The following is a 27,215-nucleotide window of genomic DNA, read 5'->3' on the forward strand; positions in this document are numbered from 1 at the left end:
ACGAGAAGTATAATAATGAATAGTCAACATGGATTTCAAAAAGGGAAATCTTGTTTGACTAAACTTATTGAATGTTTTGAGGAGGTAACAGAGAGAGTAAACAAGGGTAATTTATCTGGATTTCCAAAAGGCCTTTGATAAGATGTTCCAGAATAGACTAAGAATAAGGTCAAAGAATGGAGAGTCAGGGGGAAAGTGGGAGAGTGGATTTCCACCTGGCTTCAGGACAGAAAGCAGAGAGTGGGAGTAAAGGGTGGTTATTCAGAGCGGTAGAAGGTGGGAAGTGGTGTTCCCCAAGGATCAGTGCTGGCATCACTAAGTGACATTAACCCTTTGGAGCAGGATTGTCCCAGATTTGCACTAAGTGTGGCAGTCAGTGTGAAAAAGTTGTTTTACCCACTGGCCGCAATGGTGGGTTTTTGTGCTGTTTCGTCCCCCTTCCCAGCATATCCCACCTCATTAACGCTCCGGATCGATGGTAGGCAGGCTTGGATTTACCCGCCACGCTGTGACCTCAGCGCTGCCTCGCTCCGGGCACCATATTTATAGCGCAACAGAGCGCAGCCGACTTCATGTCTACAGAGCAGGACTGCTCCAGGTGACAGGTAGCCCCGAACACAAAGGTGACAGCAGCTCCCCAGATTTAGTGACGCCTCTCTGAGCACCTGCTGGACACAGTGGAAGGCCACCGCGATGTCCTCTAACCCTGCTCTGGCCACAGGAGGTCCACCAGAGTCACCAATCTGGCCTGGGAGGCAGTGGCAGCGGTGGTCAGCACCACCAGAGCACAGAGGAGGTCAGCCATCCAGTGCAGGAAGAGGATGAATGATCTCATCCATTCCCCAGGGTAAGTCAACCACCTCATCACTCACAACTCACACACTCATCACACACCCACAGGGATCTCACATCTCAAGGGACAACACCACTAACCCTCACACACACCCTCACATCTCCATCAGCCTCATAGCCTCTGGAGCTCACATCCTCATCCTGTCCATGGCTCCGCTCACCACACAAACATTCCACACAGCACCATGTGTCCTGCTCACACTCTCTCCAGCTGTTTTCATGCAGGAGAATCTGGCTCAGAGCAGCAGGGAGAGGTCCCAGACCGGGGGGTGGAGTGGCCCACATTAGGCCCCTCACTCACTTTGAGGAGCGGCCATCGCGCTGACTGGTGAGGACGTGGACCCTGCCTGCAGTGACGATGAGGTCGGCGGTGAACATTCAAGTGACAATTCTGCACCACATCATCCCTCTCTCAACGCAACTGTGAGTTCTCTCTCTCTGCTGCTTTTGACTCTGCTGATGTACTAGTTATCTCTACTTTGGTTCACAGGGAGCTCTGCCAAGCGACCAACACCCTCAGCCAGCCAGTCCCTCAGATCCATCCAGGTCCTCACCTCCAGCCAAGAGGACACCTCCTCCATTGAAGAGCTGGAATAAGCAGCCTGGAAGACCCATCACAGCGCTTACCCACACCCTGCACCAGCGCAGAGACACACACCTCGGTGGGACCTGGATCTAGAGCAGGCTCGGGTTCACAATCTGGTGGTCACCACACGGACACGTGTCCACAGCAGGAGGAGGCAGGTTCAGCCGAGCTCCCCGGCACTCAGGGGACTGCTGGGAAAGAGGCTCCTGTGGGGTCCGAGTCAGATGACGAGCCTCTGGATTCGGCCTCCCAACTCATCGTGGGGAGTCAGCAGAAGGCGGGGAGTATCACACAGAGCTGTTGGAAGCCCTCAACAGAGTGGCTCATGAGCCGGAGGAGTGCGTCTGCCTTCTCTCTGATAAAGTGGTGCCCACATGTTTGTGTATGGATATCTCCATGGGGAGGATGGCAGACGCCATGGAGACCCTGGTCCAGCAGAACACAGATGTGCTCAGACCTGCACTCCATTGCAGAAGCCATGGGTGAGTTACTGCAGTGGCAACGCTAGAGGGAAACGGGGCACCTGGACATTCCTCCAGATGCCCCTTCCTCTCAAGGAGTCAGACCGGGGCCCTTGGGCACCTGAAGAGAGGATGAGCAGCAGCTGGACACCCCTGGGTCATCCACTCAGGAATCTCAGAGGCTGCCCCATCCCTCTGAGTCCCCTTTGCCTGTGACCCTCTCAGCCTTGTCCAGAGGGAGCAGCTGGTCCACAGGAGGACAGCCAAAGGAAGCCTGGACCCTCATGGCTTCGGCTCTCCAGAGAACCCACACCAAAGTCATCAGAGGCAACAGAGCCAACCATTGCACAGGCTGTCTCCAGCCCTGCTGTGGATGTCAGGGCAGCACCTGGAAGATGTGGTAGCTCTAGAAAAGTTAACAAATTCTTATCACAAGTGGTTGCCCGGGTGAACACGTTTTGTCAATTTCACAGAATAATGTGTAATGGTGTCTTTCATCTTCATTGACAGGCTTTGCGAGTCCTCCGCCTGCATCCCCCCCACTAGCAGTTCAGCTGCACACAGCCTGACCATGAGTGTATCTGGAGGGAGGAGTGTGTGTGTGTCAGGGCCTTTCGGAGCCTCGTGCCAGCCTCTCCCACACACACGGATCCTTCCTCCCTCACACTCACCTCACTGCCCCGAGCATTTCCAATGCTGCTGCTGGGGTTCTCTGTCCATCTGAGCCGACCTGTCTCTCCGCCCACCCCCTGACCTCACTCCCAGCAGCACCTGTGCCCGTCCAGCATGAGGCTCCGCCCACCCCCTGACCTCACTCCCAGCAGCACCTGTGCCTGTCCAACATGAGGCTCCGCCCACCCCCTGACCTCACTCCCAGCAGCACCTGTGCCCGTCCAACATGAGGCTCCGCCCACCCCCTGACCTCACTCCCAGCAGCACCTGTGCCCGTCCAGCATGAGGCTCCGCCCACCCCCTGACCTCACTCCCAGCAGCACCTGTGCCCGTCCAGCATGAGGCTCCGCCCACTTTAGTTTTTGAGACGATGGTTGTAGTGAAATATATTGTCAGCTCCCCCGACCTTCCCCTCCCCCAGTCACCCATGTCCTTTCCCCCATCACTGTTGACCCCCACCCTCCCGCCCTCACCTTCCACCTCCCCACCAGCACCGACCAACCTCAATCCTTGTCTTTCCAGGATGTCCAGGTGAACATGTACATTCCCCACCTTCCCGAGAATCCCATCCCCCATCCACACTGACCCCCCCGACCTCCCCCTTCCCACCCCCAGGGTCCGTGTCTGCCTCCGAGTCCCCACCAACCACCCCCGTCGTCCCTTCTACCGCTACTATCGCACCCCCCACCCCCCGCCCCACCCCCCACTATCGTACTGGCTCCCTCTGCCCCTCTCACACTCACCGTTCCCTCCTACCACACTCGCCCTCAGTTCACCCTCCAGGAGGCAGTCATTCACTCCACAGGCCCCTCCCAGCACATTCACCAGGACATCGCCTCCACCCTCACTCACTCCTCCACCCTCACTCCCTCCTCCACCCTCACTCACTCCTCCAACCTCACTCCCTCCTCCACCCTCACTCACTCCTCCACCCTCACTCACTCCTCCACCCTCACTCCCTCCTCCACCCTCACTCTCCTCCACCCTCACTCACTCCTCCACCCTCACTCACTCCTCCGCCCTCACTCACTCCTCCACCCTCACTCACTCCTCCGCCCTTAATCATTCCTCCACCCTCACTCACTCCTCCGCCCTCACTCACTCCTCCACCCTCACTCACTCCTCCACCCTCACTCACTCCTCCGCCCTCACTCACTCCTCCGCCCTCACTCACTCCTCCACCCTCACTCACTCCTCCACCATCACTCACTCCTCCACCCTCACTCACTCCTCCGCCCTCACTCACTCCTCCACCCTCACTCACTCCTCCGCCCTTAATCACTCCTCCACCCTCACTCACTCCTCCGCCCTCACTCACTCCTCCACCCTCACTCACTCCTCCACCCTCACTCACTCCTCCGCCCTCACTCACTCCTCCGCCCTCACTCACTCCTCCACCCTCACTCACTCCTCCACCATCACTCACTCCTCCACCCTCACTCACTCCTCCGCCCTCACTCACTCCTCCATCCTCACTCACTCCTCCGCCCTTACTCACTCCTCCACCCTCACTCACTCCTCTGCCCTCATTCACTCCTCCGCCCTCACTCACTCCTCCACCCTCACTCACTCCTCCACCCTCACTCACTCCTCCAACCTCATTCACTCCTCCGCCCTCACTCACTCCTCCACCCTCACTCACTCCTCCGCCCTCACTCACTCCTCCACCCTCACTCACTCCTCCACCCTCACTCACTCCTCCAACCTCACTCACTCCTCCACCCTTACTCACTCCTCCGCCCTTACTCACTCCTCCACCCTTACTCACTCCTCCACCCTTACTCACTCCTCCACCCTTACTCACTCCTCCGCCCTTACTCACTCCTCCACCCTTACTCACTCCTCCGCCCTTACTCACTCCTCTGCCCTCATTCACTCCTCCGCCCTCACTCACTCCTCCGCCCTCACTCACTCCTCCACCCTCACTCACTCCTCCGCCCTCACTCACTCCTCCACCCTTACTCACTCCCCACCCTCACTCATTCCCCACACTCACTCACTCCTCCACCCTTACTCACTCCTTACCCTTACTCACTCCCCACCCTCACTCCTCCGCCCTCACTCACTCCTCCGCCCTTACTCACTCCCCGCCCTCACTCACTCCCCACCCTCACTCACTCCTCCACCCTCACTCACTCCTCCACCCTCACTCACTCCTCCACACGCACTCACTCCTCCGCCCTCACTCACTCCTCCACCCTCACTCACTCCTGCACCCTCACTCACTACTCCGCCCTCACTCACTCCTCTGCCCTCACTCACTCCTCCGCCCTCACTCACTCCTCCACCCTCACTCACTCCTCCGCCCTCACTCACTCCTCCACCCTCACTCACTCCTCCACCCTTACTCACTCCTCCGCCCTCACTCATTCCTCCGCCCTTACTCACTCCTCCGCCCTTACTCACTCCTCCACCCTTACTCACTCCTCCACCCTCACTCACTCCTCCGCCCTCACTCACTCATTCACCCTTACTCACTCCCCACCCTCACTCACTCCCCACCCTCACTCACTCCCCACCCTTACTCACTCTTCCACCCCCACTCACTCCCCACCCTCACTCACTCCTCCACCCTTACTCACTCCTCTGCCCTTACTCACTCCTCCACCCTCACTCACTGCTCCAACCTCACTCACTCCTCCACCCTCACTCACTCCTCCACCCTCACTCACTCCTCCACCCTCACTCACTCCTCCACCCTCACTCATTCCTCCACCCTTACTCACTCCTCCGCCCTCACTCACTCCTCCACCATCACTCACTCCTCCACCCTCACTCCCTCCTCCACCCTCACTCACTCCCCACCCTCACTCACTGCTCCACCCTTACTCAATCCTCCACCCTTACTCACTCCTCCACCCTTACTCACTCCTCCACCCTCATTCACTCCCCACCCTCCCTCACTGCTCCACCCTCACTCACTGCTCCACCCTTACTCACTCCTCCACCCTTACTCACTCCCCGCCCTCACTCACTCCCCACCCTCACTCATTCCTCCACCCTTACTCACTCCTTCTCCTGGATACCTTCTCCCTTGCGAACTCCCCCCTTTGCCCAGACATCTTCTCCCCTCCAAATTCCCTCCTCCCCCTGGACACCATTCCCCCTCTGAACTCCTTCCCTTACACCAACCTCTCCACTTGCCGCACCGTCCTCTTCCTGTACTGCCTTCTCCCCCCTCCCAACCTCACCGACAGCCCCATCCCCCCGACAACTTTATTTCCCCTCCTCCCAAACTAACCCCTTTGGTACACCTTCCTCTCCCACTCACAGCTGGATTTTCCTCTCCCATGCCCCTCGCTGATCATCTGTAGCGGCCCATGGCCAAGGCCGTGATATTCTGAAGCAAACCCGAAGCATCACGGGGACTTCCCATCTTCTGAGGGCTGCTTTGAGCTGGAGCCACGTCCATGATAATCCACCCAGCCCGTGGTACACGTGCTCCCCCAGGTAGTTTACTCCTCGGGTGTCCACAACCTGAGCAAGGCCGTAACAGTAAAACCCGACCTCTGCACCTCACACTTGCCCAGGTGTGTTCTGGGCCGGTGTGTTTTCCTGCCGATGTAATGATAAATCAGGCGTGGGAGACGATTCCGGTCGGGCCTTACTTTGCATCCCATTAGCGGGATGTAAATCAGGTTCACATTGGCCTCCAGCGGGATTCATGTTCCACCATGTCAGACACCATTGGACCCGCTGTGATTTAACACGGGGGTGATACCGATATCTGCCCCTTGGCCGAATTGTCCTCCCGCCGTGACACTCATCACCAATGAGACCAGAATATTCCACCTTTGGGCTTTGGAATCACAAACACAATCTCTAAATTTGTGGATGACACCAAATTGGGGGAACTAATCGATACCGAGGAGGACTGCCACAAATTACAGGAGGATGTTAAACGGAATGGGCAAATAATTGGCAATTGATCAATACAGATAAATGCGAGGTAGAATCCGGAAGGAAGCATTGGGAGGTCACTTATTACTTGGAAGACCCGGGTCTGGTCGGGTAGGGGAACAGAGGAAACTTAGAGTGAAAATAGACTAATCACTGAAAGTTGGAGCACAGGTTAGCAAGGCCACAAACCAAACACAACCTTTCCTCTCTGGAGAGAGAGAATTGAACAGTGAGGAAGTTATGTTGAATCTGTTTTGAAACCTGGTTAGTGAGCGCTCAAGAGTAGGTCTGATTACCACGATCTAATTCAAACAGAGGCACAGGAGAGGCTGCAGAGACATCAGGATAACATCAGGAAAGGATTGATAGGCTGGGCCTTTTCTCTCACATACCAATGGCTGAGGGGTGACCGAATAGAGGGCTTTAAAATTATCTTCTCCCCCTCTCTCTCCCTCTCACTCCACTCCCCCACCAACTTCTCCCTCCCCGCATCGTCTCCTCCCCGCCTGGCTCCTCTCCCCCTCTACCCCCTCTTCCTCCACTCCCTCCTGTCCCTCTCTCCTCCTTCACCTTCTCCCTCCTCTCCCTCTTCTCCCTTCTCTCCTTCCCCTCCTCTTCTCCCTCTTCTCCCTGCCCTGCTCCTATCCCCCTCTCCCTGCTTTCCCCCTCTCCCTCCTCTTCCCCCTCTCCTCCCTTTCCCCCCTCTCCCATTCTCCCTCCTCTCCCCCTCTCTCCCCATCCCAGAGAGCTGTGGATGTTGGCCTTTGAGTATATTGAAACCTAAGACTGGGATATAAAGGTCAGATCGGTTCATATCCAGCAAATTTCTCCCAAACTGTTTTCAGAGAGAGAGAGAGAGAAATAAACCAGGAGAGAAGCTACTGAAGGTTGATTTAAACTTAGCTAAAACGTGATTTGAATCAATCGAGAGTAATGACCGATCTATGTGCAGGAAGACAGAGAACAATTTGGAATTGTGAGACAAAGAAAGGTAACCGACTAGAAACTCTTCAACAAGCCAGGGAAGAAACTGGCCAAAGAGGTGGCATTAAACTTTCACATCGGCTTTAGTGATTTTCAATTGAAGGGGATCGTATGGGGAAATCTTTCAAAAGGGGAAATAAATTCTAGAAGTGATGAGGGACTTCTAGAAGAACATGGAACAAGGAGGTGGCCATTCAGCCCCTTGAGTCTGTTCTGCTATTCAGTGAGATCATGGCTGATTTGTGATCTAACTCCATACACCTGCCTTTTCCCCACCTCTTAATACCTTCGGACAACTAAAATCTTTCAATCTCAGATTTAAAATTAACAATTGCCATTTGGGGAAGAGAGTTTCATTCCTCTCCCATCCTTTATGTGTAGAAATGTTTCCTAATTTAACCCCTGAAATGTCTGGCTCTTATTTTTAGACTACACACTCTAGTCCTAGACTCTCCAACCAGTGGAAACAGTTCTGTTCTGTTGACCCTATCAGTTCCCCTTAATAATTTAAAACTTTGATCTAATCACCCCTTAACCATCTAAATTCCAGGGAATGTAACCCGAGTTTGTGTAATCTCTCCCCCTACTGGAGTTCAGGTGTCATCCTGGTAAATCTACACTTCAATGCCTCCAAGGCCAATGCCAGCAAACTCTCTCAAACCTGGAGATCTCCAAACACCGGACATTTTTAAAATGTGCCATGCATCATTTTTAAAATATTTTACTCTACTAACTTACCTGGACCATTCAGCTGGGCACTGCATGGGGCAGCAGACAGGTTATCCCCTTCGCCAATCTATTCCTATGCTTCAAGTGACCTTTGAACCTACCCGACCCAGATTGGCTTGAACCGTCCACTGCCCAAAGAAGCTGACCTGAAATCCGGCAAAATCCCATATCCAGCAGCGGCTGGCGATTTTGAGAGAGTGAACTTGTACATCCTCCCTCAGGTGTGGAGCCCAGACTGTTCACAATCCTCCAGCTGTGCTCTAACCAGGGCTTTGTGTCCCCGAAGCAGGATCTCACCCCCTTGTATCCGCATTCTCGAGATAGAAAGGCCAGTATTTCATTCACCTTTTTGATTATTTTCTGTACCTGTTTTTGACATTTAAATGATCTGTGTACCTGGACCCTCCACTCCACCCCACCCACCCACCCCCCCTCAGGTCTCCAGACCTCCACCTGTTTCCAGCTTTTCACCATTTACAAAGTGCTCTGTTCTATTCTGTTTAGATTCAAAATCGATGAGCTCACATTTCTCTACCTTGAAATCCATTTGCCACAGTTTTGCCCTTTCACTTAATCTCTCAATATCTCATTGTAATTTTATGCTCCCACCTACACTGTTTACAATACCAACTATCTTTCTGTCATTGGGAAATTTGCATCTTATCCCACTTTGTAAATCGTTAACAAATACAGAGAACACTTGAAGCCCCAGATCTTCCCACAAGTAACATTCTGTCAATTCGTGTATCCATTATCCCCACTCTCCATCTCCTGCCACTCAGCCAATTTCTTAATCAGGTCAATCATATTTTTTCAGTTCAAAGGAGGAGATACTGATCGGGGGAGATGAATAGTAGTGGGAGGAGGCTCGTATGGGGAAGAAACACTGGAGTGGACCATTGGGGCTGAGTGACTGGAGTGGAAATTCGATGTTAATGAGCTGTAAAGTTCCCAGGACGTAAAACAAAAATATATTGGTATTGTAATATGTGCATTAAAATAAAGTCATGCTTCATTGGCAGGAAATATAGATTTAAATTAATTGATTATTGCAATTATTAGTTTGATTATTTTGCTTTATTCATTCATGGGATGTGGCCATCACTGGCTAGGCCAGCATTTATTCCCCATCCCTAACTGCCCTTCTTCAGAAGGCATTTAGGAGTCAACCACATTGTGGTGGGTCTGGAGTCACACGTAGGCCAGACCAGGTAAGGACAGCAGATTTCCTTCCCTAAAGGACATTAGTGAACCAGATGGGTTTTTACAACAATGGATTTGTGGTCATCACCAGACTTTTTAATTCCAGATTTGTTATTGAATTCAAATTTGTGGGATTAGAACCTGTGCTCCCAGAGTCTGGATTACTAGTCCAATGGCAATGCCACTATGCTAGTGCCTCCCATGGTGGGGCTTGTTTTATAAATAGCCAATCCCTTTCAGTGTCACTGTACAAAGTAGGTACACCCACAGTGCTGTTAGGAAGGGGGTTCCAGGATTTTGACCCTGTGACAGTGAAGGAACGGCGATATATTTCCAAGTCAGGATGGTGAGTGACTTGGAGGGCAACTTCCAGGTGGTGGTGTTCCCATCCATCTGCTGCCCTTGTCCTTCAAGAAGGCAATGGTCATGGGTTTGGAAGGTGTTGTCTAAGGAGCCTTGGTGAATTCCTGCAGTGCATCTTGTAGATGGTACACACACTGCTGCTACTGTGCGTCAGTGGTGGAGGGAGTGAATGTTTGTGGATGTGGTGCCAATCAAACAGGCTGCTTTGTCCTGGATAGTGTCCAGCTTCTTGAGCATTGTTGAAGTTGCACTCATCCAGGCAAGTGGGGAGTATTCCATCACACTCCTGACATGTGCCTTGTAGATGGTGGAGTCAGGAGGTGAGTTGCTCTCCGCAGGATTCCAAGCCTCTGACCTGCTCTTTTAGCCACAGTATTTATGTGGTTAGTCCACTTCAGTTTCTGGTCAATGGCAACCCCCAGGGTGTTGATAGTGGGGGATTCAGCAATGGTAACACCATTGAACATCAAGGGGCGTTGGTTAGATTCTCTCTTGTTGGAGATGGTCATTGCCTGGCACTTGTGTGGCACGAATGTTACTTGCCACTTGTCAGCCCAAGCCTGGATATTGTCCAGGTCTTGCTGCATTTGGATATGGGCTGCTTCAGTGCCTGAAGAGTCACAAATGTTACTGAACATTGTGCAATCATCAGCGAACATCCCCACTTCTGATCTTATGATGGAAGGGAGAATATGAGAAGGGATGGCAGTATTGGTTAAGGAGAGCATTGCAGTGCTGGAGAAAGAGGATGTCCCAGAGGGTTCAAGAACAGAATCAATTTGGCTCAAGCTAAAGAACAAAAAGGGTGTAATTACATTGCTCGGTGTAGTCTATAGTCCGCCAAATAGTGAGAAGGACATAGAAGAACAAGTCTGCAGGGAAATTACAGAGAGATGCAGCATTATAGAGCAGTTATATTGGAGGACTTTAATCACCCGAATGTAGACTGGGACATTGGTAGTATAAAGGGCGGTGCCTTCACCTACCTGGGCTCTAGCTCTGAAATTTCCTTCTGAAACCTGTAGGCCTCTCTATCTTGCTTTCCTCCATAAGACACACCTTAAAATCTTTGATCAAGCTTTTAGTCATCTGACTTCATCTCTCCTTATTTTATCTCCTTATTTTATAAAGCTCCAGTGAAATATTTCAGAATGTTTCATTACATTTATTGTGAAATGTGACTGAAGGAAACCATTATTTATACAGTATGTAATGATATTGTTGTTAAAGTATTTATAATGTTAAAACGTGCTGTATTTTGAAAGGGTTGTGTAAATACCATTACTTCATTAAGGCTTTTTCTTTTGAAGGGGGGATTTAACGATCCATGTTCTGGAAAAAGCCTGTGTTTTTTTTCATGCGATGTCCCTTTAAGGTGAGAGTGGGCTGGGAGCATTCTGAAAGAGGGTTAATTGGCTTCCTGATTATGACATCATTAGGTTCCAAGAAATGTCCACATGGCCAAAAGTTGCCATGGGGATGAACAGCTAAGAAGCAAAGCATAAATAGAAAGCTAATTGCAGTGAGGTTCCTATATTCTCTTTTTGGCATTTCAGAACATTGTGCAAATTTGTGTAAAGAGGAAACAAGAAATGTTCTCACCAGAAGAATAATTTACTGCACAGATCACTTGGAAAGCATTAACTGGATTAGACAAATTCAGCATGAGTTTATGAAAGGGAAATCATGCTTAACTAAGCTACTGGAGCTTTTTTAAGGATGTAGCCAGTAGAATAGATAAGAGAGAACCAGTGGATGTGGTGTATTTGGATTTCAAGAAGGCTTTTGATAAGGTCGCATAAGGAGCTAGTAGGCAAAATGAAAGCACATGGGATTAGGGGTAATATACTGGCATGGGTTGAGAATTGATTGACAGATCAGAAACAGAGAGTGGCAATAAATGGGCCTTTTTCCGGGTGGCAGGCGGTGACTAGTGGGGTACCGCAGGGATCAGTGCTTGGGCCCCAGCTATTCATGATATATATAAATGACTTGGATGAGGAAACCAAATGCAATATTTCCAAGTTTGCTGATGACACAAAACTGGGCGGGGTTGTGAGGAGGATGCAAGGAGGCTTCAGGGCGATTTAGACAAGTTGTGTGTGTGGGCAAACACATGGGAGATGCAGTATAACGTGGATAAATGTGAAGTTATACACTTCAGTGTGAAAAACAGAAAGGCAGAGTATTATTTAAATGGTGATTTATTGGGAAATGTGGATGTACAAAGGGACCTGGGTGTCCTTGTACACCAGTCAATGAAAGTAAACAGGCCGGTGCAGCAAGCAATTAGGAAGGAAAATGGTATATTGGCCTTCATTGCAAGAATTCTGTAATCCTGTTTTTTTCACTCCCTCCTTTTTTAAATAGTGGGGTTACATTTGCCACCCTCCAATCTGTAGGAACTGCTCCAGAGTCTAGAATTTTGGAAGATGACCACCAATGCATCCAATATTTCCAGGGCCACTTCCTTTAGTGCTCTGGGGTATAGATTATCAGGCCCTGGGGATTGTGCAGCTTTTAACCCCATTAATTTCTCCAGCACCATTTTTTTACTGATACTGATTTTCGTCAATTCCTCCCTCTCACTAGACCCTTGGTTCCCTAACATTTCTGGGAAATTATTTGTGTCCTCTCTTGTGAAGACAGAACCAAAATATGTGTTCAATTCTTCTGCCATTTCTTTGTTCCTCATTATAATTTCCCCTGTTTCTGACTGTAAGGGACCGACATTTGCCCTCGCTAATCTTTTTCTCTTCACATATTTATAGAAGCTTTTACAGTCAGTTTTTATGTTCCCTGCAATCCTCAGACTTGCTGCTTTTTCTGGCAATTTTAGACGTCTCCTCTTTGGATCTAAGACTATCCCTAATTTCTTTCGGAAGCCATGTTTGAGCCACTTTTCCTCTTTTATTTTTGCGCCAGTTTTGGAGATAGTTTGCTGCTGGTTGCTTCTTGGTACTTAGCAACTTCATCCCTGTTTGGGGCTTCATCCTTAGCATTTCCAGGCTTCATTTCAGGACTCATTGGTGTCTGCCAGGCCCCGGGAGGATTCAGACCGTGTGGACCCTTCCAGGTATCAGACAGCCTTCCCTTACCCTGGGAATGGGGATTGTGGTCTCCGCTGGAGGCACCTCCTCTGAGGGGGAAGAGAGGAGTAGAAGGGAGAGGAGGACAGGAGTCTGCAGGGAGCATCCAAGGGAACGACCTGTGGGAGGAGAGGCGCAGGCACAAGGCGCAGGGTCAGCAGGCAGTCCAAGGCGGAAGGGGCCGGAGCTACTATCCTGCTGCCAGGTTTTACAGGCGGTGATGCAGCGACCTCAATGTGTCTGAGGAGCAATGCCAAAGGAGGCTCCACATCTCCAGGGAGACAGTGACCTTCATCTGTCAGATGATTGGGCCTGAGATCAGCTCTGACTGTGTGGGTGGACACCCCATGCCAGTGGCTCTGAAGGTCACAGTGGCCTCAACTTCTATATCTCCAGCTCTTTCCAGGGGTCAGTGGGGGATCTGTGTGGGGTCTCCCAATCAGCTGTCCACAGTTACATCAAACTGCTGACAGAAACTCTGTTCAGGTGGATAATGACATTTATTCATTTCTGTATGGACGAGGCCAGCCAGGCTGAGTAAGCCAGAGGCTTCGCGGCCATTGCTGGCTTCCCCCGTGTCCAGGGTGCCATCGACTGCACATGTGGCCATCAAGGCGCCGGTGGGTGAGCCCAGTGCCTTCGCCAACAGGAAGGGCTTCCACTCCATGAACGTGCAGATAGTGTGTGATCACAGGATGCTGATTCTACAAGTCTGTGCAAGGTACCCAGGCAGCTCCCACAATGCCTACATCCTCAGACACTCCCAGGTGCCGGGGCTCTTCAGTGCTCCAGCCTGTCTGGATGGATGGCTGCTGGGTGACAAGGGCTATCCCCTCAGAAGGTGGCTCATGAGGCCTCTCCACCATCCAAGAACAGAGGCAGAGCTGCGCTACAATATCAGTCATGCCTCCACAACGCGGTGATAGAGAGAACCATAGGTCTTCTGAAGATGTGCTTCCGATGCCTGGACCGTGCAGGGGCAGCACCACAATACCCCCCAGAGTGGGTATCACTGATAGTGGTTGCATGCTGCATTCTCCACAACCTGGGTCAACAGGGCTGTTGTGATCTGAGTGAGAAAGGATGTGTAGATATGCACCTTGTTGATCGTAACTCTTTCTGGAGACTTTGGGTGGAATACAGCTGCTGGTAAATGTGAATCAAGGACCGGAAGGATTGAGTGGGAAGTGAGCGATTCTGCAAAGCGGAGGCTGAGTTGGAAAGACGGTGAGATTGCACCTGGTCTCAGATTTGTGCGGAAGTAATGCGAGTAATTGTAACAATGTGAGGTGATCCCTTTGTGGATCACCATCTTGATGTGGTGGAGAGGCCTCTCTTGATCCCTTGAGCGATGCCATAGGGAGCTCCTTGCTCCTGGTAGGGCCACCCATGGGGACAACATTGGGAGGAGCTTCCAGACAAAGTGGGGTCCAAAAGGCCCTCAACAGCAGAAGAGGCAAAGGGAGGCTGAGTGTCTCACTGGCTACAAAGGCAGAAAGCAGCTGCAGCAGTGACAAGGTGATCACAGTTATCGACACATCACTGAAATCTGACCACACCCTGTCAACATTGAGTCAGCAATGATGGTGCCCCAAAGCCTCACGTTAAACAAAGTCGTGCACTGGGTTTCGGCCAGGTCCATGTGTCCAGCCCTGTGCTGATGGAGAATTGTTGATTTATGGACAGGGCTCTGAACCTGGGAGTCTCTAGCCAAGAATCTGCACACAGATGATAGATACATAAAGGATGTTGGACACGTGTGTTGGGCACACCTGTGACTGAGTGGTCCTCCTCAGGATACCCTCTGCTCACCTCAAAGGGGGAAGGGTCTAGGAAAGGTGCTCTAAAAATAAACTGTCTCACTTTCTCGTGGCTGGGGATCCAGAACCTGCGGGTTCACTATCTTAATGGTCAAAGTAAGAAAACATTAAATGTTGGTACTTGGAATGTTAGAATGTTCATGGATAATCTCACGAGCTACCGTCCAGAAAGAGGGATGGCAATCGGATCATGTGGAGTATCAAGACTCCAAATGCAGGTCAGGAGCTGGGAATTCTGCAGAGAGTAACTCACCTCCTGACTCCCCAAAGTCTGTCCACCATCAACAAGGCACAAGTCAGGATTGTGATGGAATACACTCCACTTGCCTGGATGCAGCTCCCACAACACTCAAGAAACTTGACACCATCCAGGACAAAGCAGCCGCTTGATTGGCACCACATCCACAAACATTCACTCCCTCCACCACCAACACACATTCGCAGCAGTGTGTACCATCTACAAGATGCACTGCAGGAACTCACCAAGGCTCCTTAGGCAGCACCTTCCAAACTCACGGCCACTACCACCTAGAAGGACAAGGGCAGCAGATAGATGGGAACACCACCACCTGGAAACCCCCCTCCAAGTCACTCACCATCCTGACTTGGAAATATATCGCTGTTCCTTCACTGTGGCTGGGTCAAAATCCTGGAACTTCCTCCCTAACAGCACTGTGGGTGTACCTACACCACATGGACTGCAGCGGTTCAAGAAGGCAGCTCACCACCACCTTCTCAAGGGCAATTAGGGATGGGCAATAAATGCTGGCCCAGCCAGCGAAGTCCACATCCCGTGAGTGAATAAAAACTAAATCTTCATGACATGAGAAGCTTTTTTGAAGCCACTGCGGCCATTTATAGACCAAGGTCCAATGGACAAAATCCCCTTCGCTCACAGGATTGTGTTTCTGTTTTTAAGGATGACAGTGCCAATCATGATCACTGGAAAAAGCATTTCTAATAACCATTTGACTCAGTAAATCATGAGGCTCTGTGGATTGTGCTTCAGAGATTTGGATATCCAAGAAACTCCTTCCCAATCCTACAACTGCTTCATGATGACCTGGCTGCAACTGTCTGGAGTGGGAGATCTGAAACAGACTCCTTCAAAATCTGGGCTTAAGTAAGGCTGGGTGACAGCCCCCATACTATTTACAATCTATCTGCCAGTGGCTATTCACCTCATCAAAATCAACTGTCCTCTGGTATCTGTATTAAATACCATCTGGATGGAAAACTCTTTAACCTCAGTTGCGTCTGTGCCAAAATTAAACTGACCACTAAAAGACACACACGATCTACAGTTTGTGGATGACTGTGGTGTTGTTCTCCTCTTGGCACCAGGTTTACAAACGGCTATCGATCTCTTCAATTCTGCATTCAAGGAGCTCGGTCTGTCCCTGAATGTTGTCAAAACAAAACTCATATCAACCCAGACCTGGTCGGTCAAATGTTCCACCTCCCATATATGTTGAAGGAGAGACTCTGGAATATGTTGAGCACTTCCCAAACCTCGACATCCACCTCTCTCAAAAGGCCCCCATTGATGAGGAGACCCAACACCCGATCAGCTGCTCCAGCTCAGCCTTCTACAAACTATTCAGCGAGTGTCTGGCAACAAAGACCCCCACAAGCCAACAAAGGCCTGAGTCTACTGAGCAGTTGTTCTCAACACACCCTGGACTGCAGTGAGGCCTGGAGTGTGTATCAGTGCTAGAGAAATTCCAACAGCAATGTCTCCACTGCATCCTCCGGATTCAATGGGAGGACCATCGAACAAATGTTAATGTCCTTCTTGAAGCCAGCTCCACGAGTGTTCAGGCAAATCTCCTGCTAAATCAACTATGATGGATTACAATACGATGTATCCAGATGGCTGAAAAGTGTTTCCCTGCCAGGTTCGGGTTTCTCAACTCTCAAAGAGCCATTGTTCTGGGGAGGAGAAAGAAAATGCTACAAAGACACTCTGAAACCCTCCTCGAAGTTCAGCAGCATTAATATTAATGACAGGGAGGAGTTTGTTACCAATCGTTCAAAATGGCCACAACTTGTCCATCAAACTGCATCAGGCTTTGAGTCCCAATGTCTTAACGATGAGGCAGAGCAGCGGCAGGAAGGGAAAGAAAAGGAATAAATCTTGCAATCCGGATCCCACTGCCTCGTGGGACATCCTGTCCCATGTGCCCACAGATCTGTGGGTCCAGAATCGGCCTGTTCAGTTACATGAAGACCCCTGGCCCTGAGTCCACATCATCCTCGAATCGAGGGAGGGTCGACCATGACGATGATGAGATGTATCTTTGTTGTTCACTATTTAAAGTGAAATTTCCCATTGTATCTGGAATATCTTTCACCTGTTAATTAATGTTTGAATTCTGTTGGTTTTAGTTGGTTTGTTACCGAAAGTGAAATCTTGTCCAGGGGTTTCCTTCCCATTGTTGTTGTGGGAATTGTTTTCTTGGAAAAGGTTATCAGTCTCTCCGGGGACTGTAAGACTGAGGGTGAATTGTTTTAAAAAGCACAGAAGAGGGAAATCAGAAACAATAGGCAGAATTCTCCGTGCCCGCTGGCGTTGGGCATCCTGGTGGGTGTGAGCGGACAATGTGGCAGGGAGGCTAAAATCTGTTTCAAGACGTCGTGAAGCCAGTTTGTAATTGTCCACTCCGCCCGCGTTTCCCACCGCCACACATCGGGGACTTCACTGTAATACATCCGACATTCCGACAAACCCAGCTCCCCAGAATCATCCCCCCCACGGGAACGCTGTTTCACAACTGTACAGAAGCGACGTGCACCGGGTGAGCTGCACTTCCCTCGGGGTTTCGAGGTTTATTTGCCTATCTGGCTTCGGGCAGCACTCACAGCCTCAGCGCCAGGATTCACAGGCAGCTCCACATCACTGTTAGGGGAGGCTCACGGGCAGGTCTCTACCCACCAGACCAGCCGTAAGGCGGGGGTGGCTTTTCAATGGCTGCTGGGTGAGGGCTGTACTGGGGAAGGGGGGTATCCCAGGGTGTGTGTGGGGGGCACATGTTGCTCAGGATGGTGAGGGCTGAGGAGGCAGCCTCCAGAGGAGATGAGGCCAGGTGGAGATGTGAGGGTGAGTGTGAGAGAGTGAGTGGTGATGTCCCTTGAGCTGGCAGTGAGTGAGATGCCAGTGAATGTGTGATGGGTGTGTGAGTGGGATGAGATGGTTGCCTTACCCTGGGGGCACGGATAGGATCATTCATCCTCTTTCTGCACTGGGTGGCCAACCTCTTGTGTGCAGAGTTGGCACTGACCACCCCTGGCACTGCTTCCAAAGCCAGAGTGGTGAGACTGATGAGCCTCCTGGAGCCAGAGTGGGGGTAGAGGACAAGCGGTGGGCTCCAACAGTGTCCAGAAGGTGTCCCAGAAACACGTCACTGAATTGGGGGCTGCAGCCTTCTTGCCTTTTGGGGCTGTGTGTTCTGTGCAGCAGTCCTGGGCGGGAAGCGCTGAGAGGTGTGTGTGCGGCTGCACTTTAAATACGGTGCCCGGCATGAGGAAGTGGTGAGGTGTCGGTGTGGTGAGCCATCGAAATGGTGTGTTTCCCGGGAATGCATGATTAAAGAGGCAGGATTGGGATGATATGGTATGAAAAGCCGCCATTGTGGCTGGTGGGTAAAACATCCATTTTCCTGCCTGTTCCGCACTTAATGCAAATCTGGGACGATTCCATCCAACACGCCTGGCACAAACCACGGATCTGATGTTTAAATTGGTGATGGGGGCTGGTGTCCACTGAATGATCAGCACCTGTTAGATATTTATATTAATCCCTCGCCTGTGACATCCTTCACGTCTTGTAAGTCGATGGTTTGTGCCGTGGTGCTGGTGGTGAACTCTGTGTTAAGCATCGCCTGGTGTGACTCAGGAGGCCCCCCCTGCCATGGGGGTGGGGGTGGGGGGAAGACCCTGCCATGGGGGTGGGGGTGGGGGGGAGTTTCTGCCATGGGGGTGGGGGGGAGACCCTGCCATGGGGGTGGGGGTGGGGGGGAGACCCTGCCATGGGGGTGGGGGTGGGGGGGAGTTTCTGCCATGGGGGTGGGGGTGGTGGTGAACTCTGTGTTAAGCATCACCTGGTGTGACTCAGGAGGCCCCCCTTGCCATGGGGGTGGGGGTGGGGGGGAGACCCTGCCATGGGGGTGGGGGTGGGGGGGAGTTTCTGCCATGGGGGTGGGGGTGGGGGTGGGGGGGAGACCCTGCCATGGGGGTGGGGGTGGGGGGGAGTTTCTGCCATGGGGGTGGGGGTGGGGGTGGGGGGAAGACCCTGCCATGGGGGTGGGGGTGGGGGGGAGTTTCTGCCATGGGGGTGGGGGTGGGGGTGGGGGGAAGACCCTGCCATGGGGGTGGGGGTGGGGGGGAGACCCTGCCATGGGGGTGGGGGTGGGGGGGAGACCCTGCCATGGGGGTGGGGGTGGGGGGGAGACCCTGCCATGGGGGTGGGGGTGGGGGGGAGTTTCTGCCATGGGGGTGGGGGTGGGGGTGGGGGGGAGACCCTGCCATGGGGGTGGGGGTGGGGGGGAGACCCTGCCATGGGGGTGGGGGTGGGGGGGAGTTTCTGCCATGGGGGTGGGGGTGGGAGGGAGTTTCTGCCATGGGGGTGGGGGTGGGGAGGAGTTTCTGCCATGGGGGTGGGGGTGGGGGTGGGGGGGAGTTTCTGCCATGGGGGTGGGGGTGGGGGGGAGACCCTGCCATGGGGGTGGGGGTGGGGGGGAGACCCTGCCATGGGGGTGGGGGTGGGGGGGAGTTTCTGCCATGGGGGTGGGGGTGGGGGTGGGGGAGAGTCTCTGCCATGGGGGTGGGGGTGGGGGTGGGGGAGAGTCTCTGCCACATTTGCTGTGGAGGGGGACAGTGGGGCTGAGAAGGTGCACGATTCTCCGGCCTCTGTTTTCTCTGGGCCCCTCTTCTTGGCCAGATGAGCTTTTGGTTTCTCCTCCACCTCTTCCAATGTCCTTCTAAACAGTCGGCCCCCAGAGGTCATGGCCGTCAGCGACTGCCTCCCAGTTGTCAGTGTCAATGTCGGACATCTTCATATCCCGCGTGCAGGTGTCCTTGTAGCGAGGGTATGGACGTGACCCAGTGGTCAGTTCACCGCACAGAAAGGCCTTTGAGTGTCCGTCTGTCATCCTGATGAATGTGGCTGAACCAGGACAGAAGTCAGTGGCTTAACAATGAGTGAAAGCTGCTGGAAAAGAGGAGCATAGCAAATAGGAGCAGGCCATTCGGCCCCTCCAGCCTGCTCCCCCATTCAACTAGACCATGGCTGATCTTCCAGTTCAACCCCATTTTCCTGCTCTATCCCCGTATACGGAGTGACCATGTCCCTAGATCTCTGAGTCAAAGACCTTGTCCTCTCAAGGGATGCTGAGGATGCGTCTGAGACAGCGAAGGTGGAAACTGTTCAGCTTTTTCTCCTGTCCAGCACATGTTGTCCAGGTCTCACCATTGTATGGGGCTGTGCTGAGGACACAGGCTCACTAGACTCGCAGTTTGGTGTTCCTACTCAGGTTGCTGTTGTTCCACACTCTCTCCCTCAGCTTGGACAGAACAGCTGCAACTTTTGCGATGCACATGTTGATCTCAGCATCAAGTGACAGATTGCTGGTGACTGTGGAGCTGAGATATGTGTAGCGATCCACAGCCTCTAGTGCCACATTGTCAATGCTGGTCGATGGCGGGATGGCAACACCCTGGACCATGACATTTGACTTTCTGATGCTGATGGTCAAATCAAGCCCTTTACAGGAGTGAGAGAATCTGTCCATTTGCCGCTGAAGGTGATCCTCAGTATGAAATGTTAGTGCAGCAATGTCAGCGTACAGCGACTCTCTGATGGGGACTTGGCCTACCTTTGTCTTGGATCTCAGGTGAGCAAGGCTGAACAGCTTTCTGTCAGTTCTGGTATGAAAATGGACATTCTGTGTAGATGACCAGAAGGCATATGACAGTAGTGAAGAGAAGACTCTGCACAAGAGTGTCAGCACCAGACTACAGCCCTGTTTAACCCACTGAGTATCTCAAGGGTTCTGATGTTGTCCCCTGGTAGCCAACCTTACCCACCATGTTGTCCCAGAAAGAGGAAATCACATTGAGCAGCTTTGGCAGGCAGCCAATGTTCTCCAAGATGTTACATAGACAGCCTCTGCTCACATGGTCGAATGCCTTGCTGAGATCGATGAAGGAATAAATAGGGGTCTCCCTTGTTCACAGCAGCACTCTTGCAGCTGGACTGAGAAGATCATGTTGTTTGTAGATATTCCAGTCCTGAAACCACACGGGATTCGGGGTAGATGCGTTCAGCCAGGATCTGCAGCCTGACAGGGCCAACACGGGCAAATATCTTTCCCAAGATACTCAGCAGGGAGACGCCTTGATCCTTGTTGCAATTGCTAAGGTCGCCCTTATTCTTCTACAAGGTCACATTCTTTGCATCACACGTTTCCTAGGGCATTGTCCTCTCCCTCCAGCAGAGACGGAGAAGTGATTGCAGGTGCTGCAGGAGCGCTGGACAAAGACCCTAAGCAGATTAGCTGGTCATTGTAATGTTGCTGTTTGTGGGATCTTACTGTACGTAGATTGTTGTGACGTAGCAGACATGGCAGCCAATGATTACACTTCATATACACTTAAATAACTGCAAAGTACTTTGGCAATCATGAGATTGCACTATAGAAATGCAAATCTTTCTTTCCTCTCAGAGTCTGTGCTGTTTATTTCTGCCGTGTGTCAGCGATGGGGATGGTACAAGTCGATCAGGGGGGAAAGGAAGAAAAATAAGAATTAATTCTCTTGTCAGGAGCGAAATCTTCCAGCCTGTGACTTCCGAAAAAGTGTTGAATCCTGGGACTCAATCGAAAGCTTTGTAAATTATTTTATTTTTGAAAAAACTATTTTTTTGTAAAATGCAGATAATGATTTGAAACAGGTACAGCAATCCAATGTAGCTGTGTAAATCTCCAAGTGTGGTTTGATTCTCACTTCCAACTCCAATAATTCCACAATCAATTGGTACAACGCAGACAGTGTGAGAGTGATGCTATTTAATCATCTTCCCATTTCAGTCTAAACAGGAAACCATCCAAGAGTGTATCTGTGCTTCACCATAAATCTGGGATTCCATTGCGCACTGTCCTTAAATCTCTCTCTTGCTGCTAATTTAGCGAAAGCTGGGTGAATGCAAGCTCCTTGACAAAGACTATTGGGAGAGGGAGACTTGCCAAGATGGAGAGATTTCCAGTGATACTCCTCCCTCGACTCTGATTTCTAGGGTTTTCATTCGAAGATCTTTACACTAAACCACACAAAAAAACTTTAAAAAAAAGCAGAACCATCCAGGTAGACAAGACTTGATTTTTATTCATGAAATTCTGTCTTATTTCCCAGGTTTGTCTTTACAAACTTTGCTCTGGAAGTGAGAGGAAATGCAGTATCTCCATTTTGAATCTCAAATGTCACAGATTATTGGTGGGGTCTGATTATTGATCAACTCTGGAAGTTAATCGTTAACCAAACTCATCTTTTCAAGTCTTACATAGATTATGAAATGAATTACAAAGTGAAAGGGAGTATAACTCCCGTCAGATAAGGATCCAAGAGGGAATTGCAAAAAAACAATTTTAACAAACAGGTTTTCGGATTCATGGAAATTCTGCCGGTGTATAATCTCCTTACTTGTTGCTTAGCAATGAGTTAGAATCACATGACCTAGACATATTATGGGCTATGTATGGCCTTTAACCTACAATGGGTTAAGAAATGTAGCTTGTTTAAGAGAGAGAATTGCCAGACAAGCTATTCCGAGGCAGCACTTGACTTTAACAAAAGGTCTCTAAATGAGTGCATGGATCTCATGTTACAATCGTCTGAGAACAATTCCTCAGCTTAAAAGCAGAATGAAAGGGTGGACAAGCAAGGCAGAGAGGCTGAGATTGAGGAAACACAGACAGAAGACAGGGCAGTGAGGTCCCACACTCATTTAGTGTGGAGCAATGAACTTGACCTTAATCAAAGGTAGGTTGGCAGTTGTTGCTGGTCAGCTGAGATTGATAGATTCTGGGAGTACCTTCAACACATCCTACACTCTTCAGAACCCAATTCAAACTTAGAAATATAGCACCATAACACAGAATTTTGCATCCTTAGGCAGACTAAGCCTCAAAAATTGGAAACTCACTGTAAAAGACGACACCACCAACATCCTAAATGGAGTGATATGGCACAGAGGAGGCTCTCTGAGCCATCATGCCTGCAGTGGTTTGCTCTTTGGAAGAGTTTATCCAATCAGCTCTGCCCCATCCCCAGAGCTGCAAAGATATTCCGATATCCCAATGACCTAAGCTCAGCTCATGGTGACATGTTAAAGACAGAGCCCCTGATTTGTTCACAATCACAGGAAGAATGCAACTCGTTCACAAGAGGCTAACATTTTATTTAGTTTTTTTTAATTATTACACAGTTTGTTTTCAATTTTCCAAAAAAAGGATTGAAAATGGCACATTAAAAATTGGCAGCCAGATAGACACCTGCAAGTTCTGAAAGTGGAAACAGGTGTAAACGGTATTTTACAATAGAATAATTACAGTTCATTAAAATACATCTTCTTAGCACCTTTGCAATGTGTGGGAACACCATGAGTAGCCGGGGACGCAGTACTGATGGTATCTGTTGGGTTCCATCCTACCTTGACGTCGGACCAATGCTGTTCCCCTTGCACCGATAAAACTCAACACCATCGGAAGTTCTTCCAGGTTTCCCATAATAGGTTTAAGTCATGTGATTCTGGCCCCACAAGGGCATTTAGTAATTTCTAGATAATAATACGTACATACACAGTGAGAGAGAATTTTTATTCCATCCAGGATCAAAACTTGCATGTGTCTTGTGGTAGGTGTGGCAGAGTGAAGATATCGATTTGTCTGGCAGTTCCACACTCAGTCTTTAGCCCAGGAAACACACAGGGCCAACCTCGAATCCAAACTTCTGGTTGCTGTTGCCAAAGTCACTCACCAACAAGTCCATGATTGGAACTTGATCCACTTTTGGGGTATTAATCTCCAGTACAGTCTTTTCCAAACCTTTCCTTAGCTGAGAAAAGAACGATACAAAGATTTAAAACCTCATCAACAGATAAAATCAGGATGTGGACAATTTTACAACAGGGTCAGTCTTGCTAGACCATGTGCCCACACGATTGGGTAATACTCACCGTGCAACCATCGTAGATGGCTTTGATGTATGGGTTGTTATCATGTGACATCTCCTCGTCATTGGATCCCAGGAATCTCAGTGCCTTGTCATAACTGTCGGACGCTGAGTCATACCAGGCCACAGAGTGCTGGCAGTTATAGGTGAAGTTCTGACGTGCAGAGGCACTAAGCAGCTTCAGGAATGTCATCTGCACCAAGTTAATTTGCTCACCCTGAGAATCCACATACGCAAGCTGTGGGAAAAACAGAGAGTCAATACAAGAAGACAAGAGCATAAACTCCAACCAGGCATGGCAGAAATTTGGAAATCAACTTCAAAAACATGAAAGTCTCCTCTTGTCTGTCCAGCTGACCGTCCAATGTCGAGCGACACGATGCATTTGGTACACAGAGCAATGAGAATAAAATGGACAATGTCCCATCAAAGAAACTCACCAGTTTGCCTCGCTTGAACTCACTGAACCAGGACCCAGGGGACTCCTTTGGCCAGGGAGAGATTCGAGTCTGACTCATGGAACACAACACAAAAAACAAAGATCAGTTTGATTAACACCCTGATTGTTCTAGCCAGAAAAAAAAGGAATGCTGTGAGGAGATAGCTTCAGATCGGAGAGCTCAATTGTCAGTTACTTATTCATTAATGTAATCTCACCATGAGTAACGTACAACAGACATCAGCCAGGCCTCAGTGAGTTCCAGTTTTGACTCTGAGGCAAAAGTCATAGGTTTAAGTCCCACTCCACACGTTAAGCAGAAAATCCAGGCTGACACACCCAGTGTAATGCTGAGGGAGTGCTGCACTGTCAGAGGGTCAGTACTGAGGGAGCGCTGCAGTGTCAGAGGGTCAGTACTGAGGGAGTGCTGGACTGTCAGAGGGTCAGTACTGAGGGAGCGCTGCAGTGTCAGAGGGTCAGTACTGAGGGAGTGCTGCACTGTCAGAGGGTCAGTACTGAGGGAGTGCTGCACTGTCAGAGGGTCAGTACTGAGGGAGCGATGCAGTGTCAGAGGGTCAGTACTGAGGGAGTGCTGCACTGTCAGAGGGTCAGTACTGAGGGAGTGCTGCAGTGTCAGAGGGTCAGTACTGAGGGAGTGCTGCACTGTCAGAGGGTCAGTACTGAGGGAGTGCTGCACTGTCAGAGGGTCAGTACTGAGGGAGTGCTGCAGTGTCAGAGGGTCAGTACTGAGGGAGTGCTGCAGTGTCAGAGGGTCAGTACTGAGGGAGTGCTGCAGTGTCAGAGGGTCAGTACTGAGGGAGTGCTGCAGTGTCAGAGGGTCAGTACTGAGGGAGTGCTGCAGTGTCAGAGGGTCAGTACTGAGGGAGTGCTGCAGTGTCAGAGGGTCAGTACTGAGGGAGTGCTGCAGTGTCAGAGGGTCAGTACTGAGGGAGTGCTGCAGTGTCAGAGGGTCAGTACTGAGGGAGTGCTGCACTGTCAGAGGGTCAGTACTGGGGGGGGCATTGCACTGTTGTAGAGTCAGTACTGAGGGAGTGCTGCACTGTCAGACGGTCACTACTGAGGGGGTATTGCATTGTTGTAGGGTCAGTGCTGAGGGAGCGCTGCACTGTTGTAGAGTCAGTACTGAGGGAGCGCTGCACTGTCAGAGGGTCAGTACTGAGGGAGCGCTGCACTGTCAGAGGGTCAGTACTGAGGGAGTGCTGCACTGTCAGAGGGTCAATGCTGAGGGAGTGCTACACTGTCAGAGGGTCAATGCTGAGGGAGTACTGCACTCTCGGAAGGTCAGCACTGAGGGAGTGCTGCACTGTCAGGGGGTCAGTACTGAGGGAGTGCTGCACTGTCGGAGGGTCAGTACTGAGGGAGTGCTGCAGTGTCAGAGGGTCAGTACTGAGGGAGTGCTGCAGTGTCAGAGGGTCAGTACTGAGGGAGTGCTGCAGTGTCAGGGGGTCAGTACTAAGGGAGTGCTGCACTGTCAGAGGGTCAGTACTGAGGGAGCGCTGCACTGTTGTAGAGTCAGTACTGAGGGAGCGCTGCACTGTCAGAGGGTCAATGCTGAGGGAGTGCTGCACTGTCAGAGGGTCAATGCTGAGGGAGTACTGCACTCTCGGAAGGTCAGCACTGAGGGAGTGCTGCACTGTCAGAGGGTCAGTACTGAGGGAGTGCTGCACTCTCGGAAGGTCAGCACTGAGGGAGTGCTGCAGTGTCATAGAGTCAGCACTGAGGGAGTGCTGCACTGTCATAGAGTCAGTACTGAGGGAGTGCTGCACTGTCAGAAGATCAAGATGTTAGACACTGGTGTTTCCCAAGGGTCGGTGACTGGACCACTGTTCTTTTTTTGTTATAGATAAATGAAGTTGGATACTGGAATACAGAGTAAAATGTCGCATTTTGCCAATGATACCGAACTTGGAGGAGTGGGAAACAGTGAGGATGATAATAATCAAGTGCAGCAGGAAATAGACTGGCTGGTGTCCTCATGAGCTGCCTAACTAGGGAAGTAAAGAGGGTTTTAAACTGAAAAGTGGGGCTAAGGGATCAAATTTGGGAAGATGTGGTAAACCAAAGAGTAGAGACAAGGCAAGAGAGACAGGTGTGAATGTGGGAAATGATAAACAGACTCTAACAGGAAGGGACAGAGAGTACAAATCTAAGAGTAAATCAGCAGATAAGGCTACATGATACAAAAACAATATAAGGACAAAACTAAAGGCTCTGTATCTAACGCACATAGCATTCGAAACAAAACAGATGAACTGATAGCACAAATAGTAATAAATAAGTATGACCTGATAGCCATTACAGAGACATGGATAGAGGATGACATGGATTCAGACCTGAATATTGAGCGTATGGGACATTTAGGAAGGACAGGAGGTTAGGAAAAGGTGGAGGGGTGGTTCTGTTAATTAATGATGGTATTAGCACATTAGAGAGGGATGACCTAAGTTCAGGAAACCAGGAGGTAGAAGCGGTTTGGGTTGAGATGAGGAATGATAAAGGCGAGAAGTCACTTGTGGAAATGGTGTACAGGCTCCATAATCTTAACTACACAGTTGGACAGAGTATAAAAGAAGAAATAATGGGAGCTTGCCAGAAAGGTACAGCAATAATCATGGGGGAATGTAATCAACATATAGACTGGAAAAATCAGAAGGACAAAGGGAGCATCGTTGAGGAGTTCATAGAATGTTTCTGGGATAGTTTCTTAGAACAACACGTTCTGGAGCCAACCAGAGAACAGGCCATACTAGACCTGGTATTGAGGAACAAGATGGGATTAATTGGTAACCTTTTAGTGAAGACACCCTGAGGTAATATTTTGAGGGAGAAACAAGTGCATCCAAGACTAGTATGTTATATATAAATAAGGGC

At 50.5% G+C, this 27,215-nt stretch overlaps 1 protein-coding gene across 1 annotated transcript in view; it reads right to left on the reverse strand.

The window, feature by feature from the left end:
- Window positions 1-22,019: 22,019 nt before the first annotated feature.
- Window positions 22,020-27,215, reverse strand: part of LOC144692126 (uncharacterized) — a 161,816-nt gene continuing 156,620 nt past the window's right edge. Inside the window, exons 39-41 of the mRNA XM_078560623.1 lie at window positions 24,325-24,393; window positions 23,889-24,122; window positions 22,020-23,767 (exon numbers count right to left, since the gene is read on the reverse strand). Of these exons, the coding sequence (XP_078416749.1) occupies window positions 23,621-23,767; window positions 23,889-24,122; window positions 24,325-24,393 (450 nt within the window). The 3' untranslated portion in view covers window positions 22,020-23,620. The remainder of the gene's footprint in view (window positions 23,768-23,888; window positions 24,123-24,324; window positions 24,394-27,215) is intronic.

The sequence above is a fragment of the Cetorhinus maximus genome, chromosome 17, assembly GCF_964194155.1.
Source record: "Cetorhinus maximus chromosome 17, sCetMax3.hap1.1, whole genome shotgun sequence".
NCBI classification, from domain to species: Eukaryota; Metazoa; Chordata; class Chondrichthyes; order Lamniformes; family Cetorhinidae; genus Cetorhinus; species Cetorhinus maximus.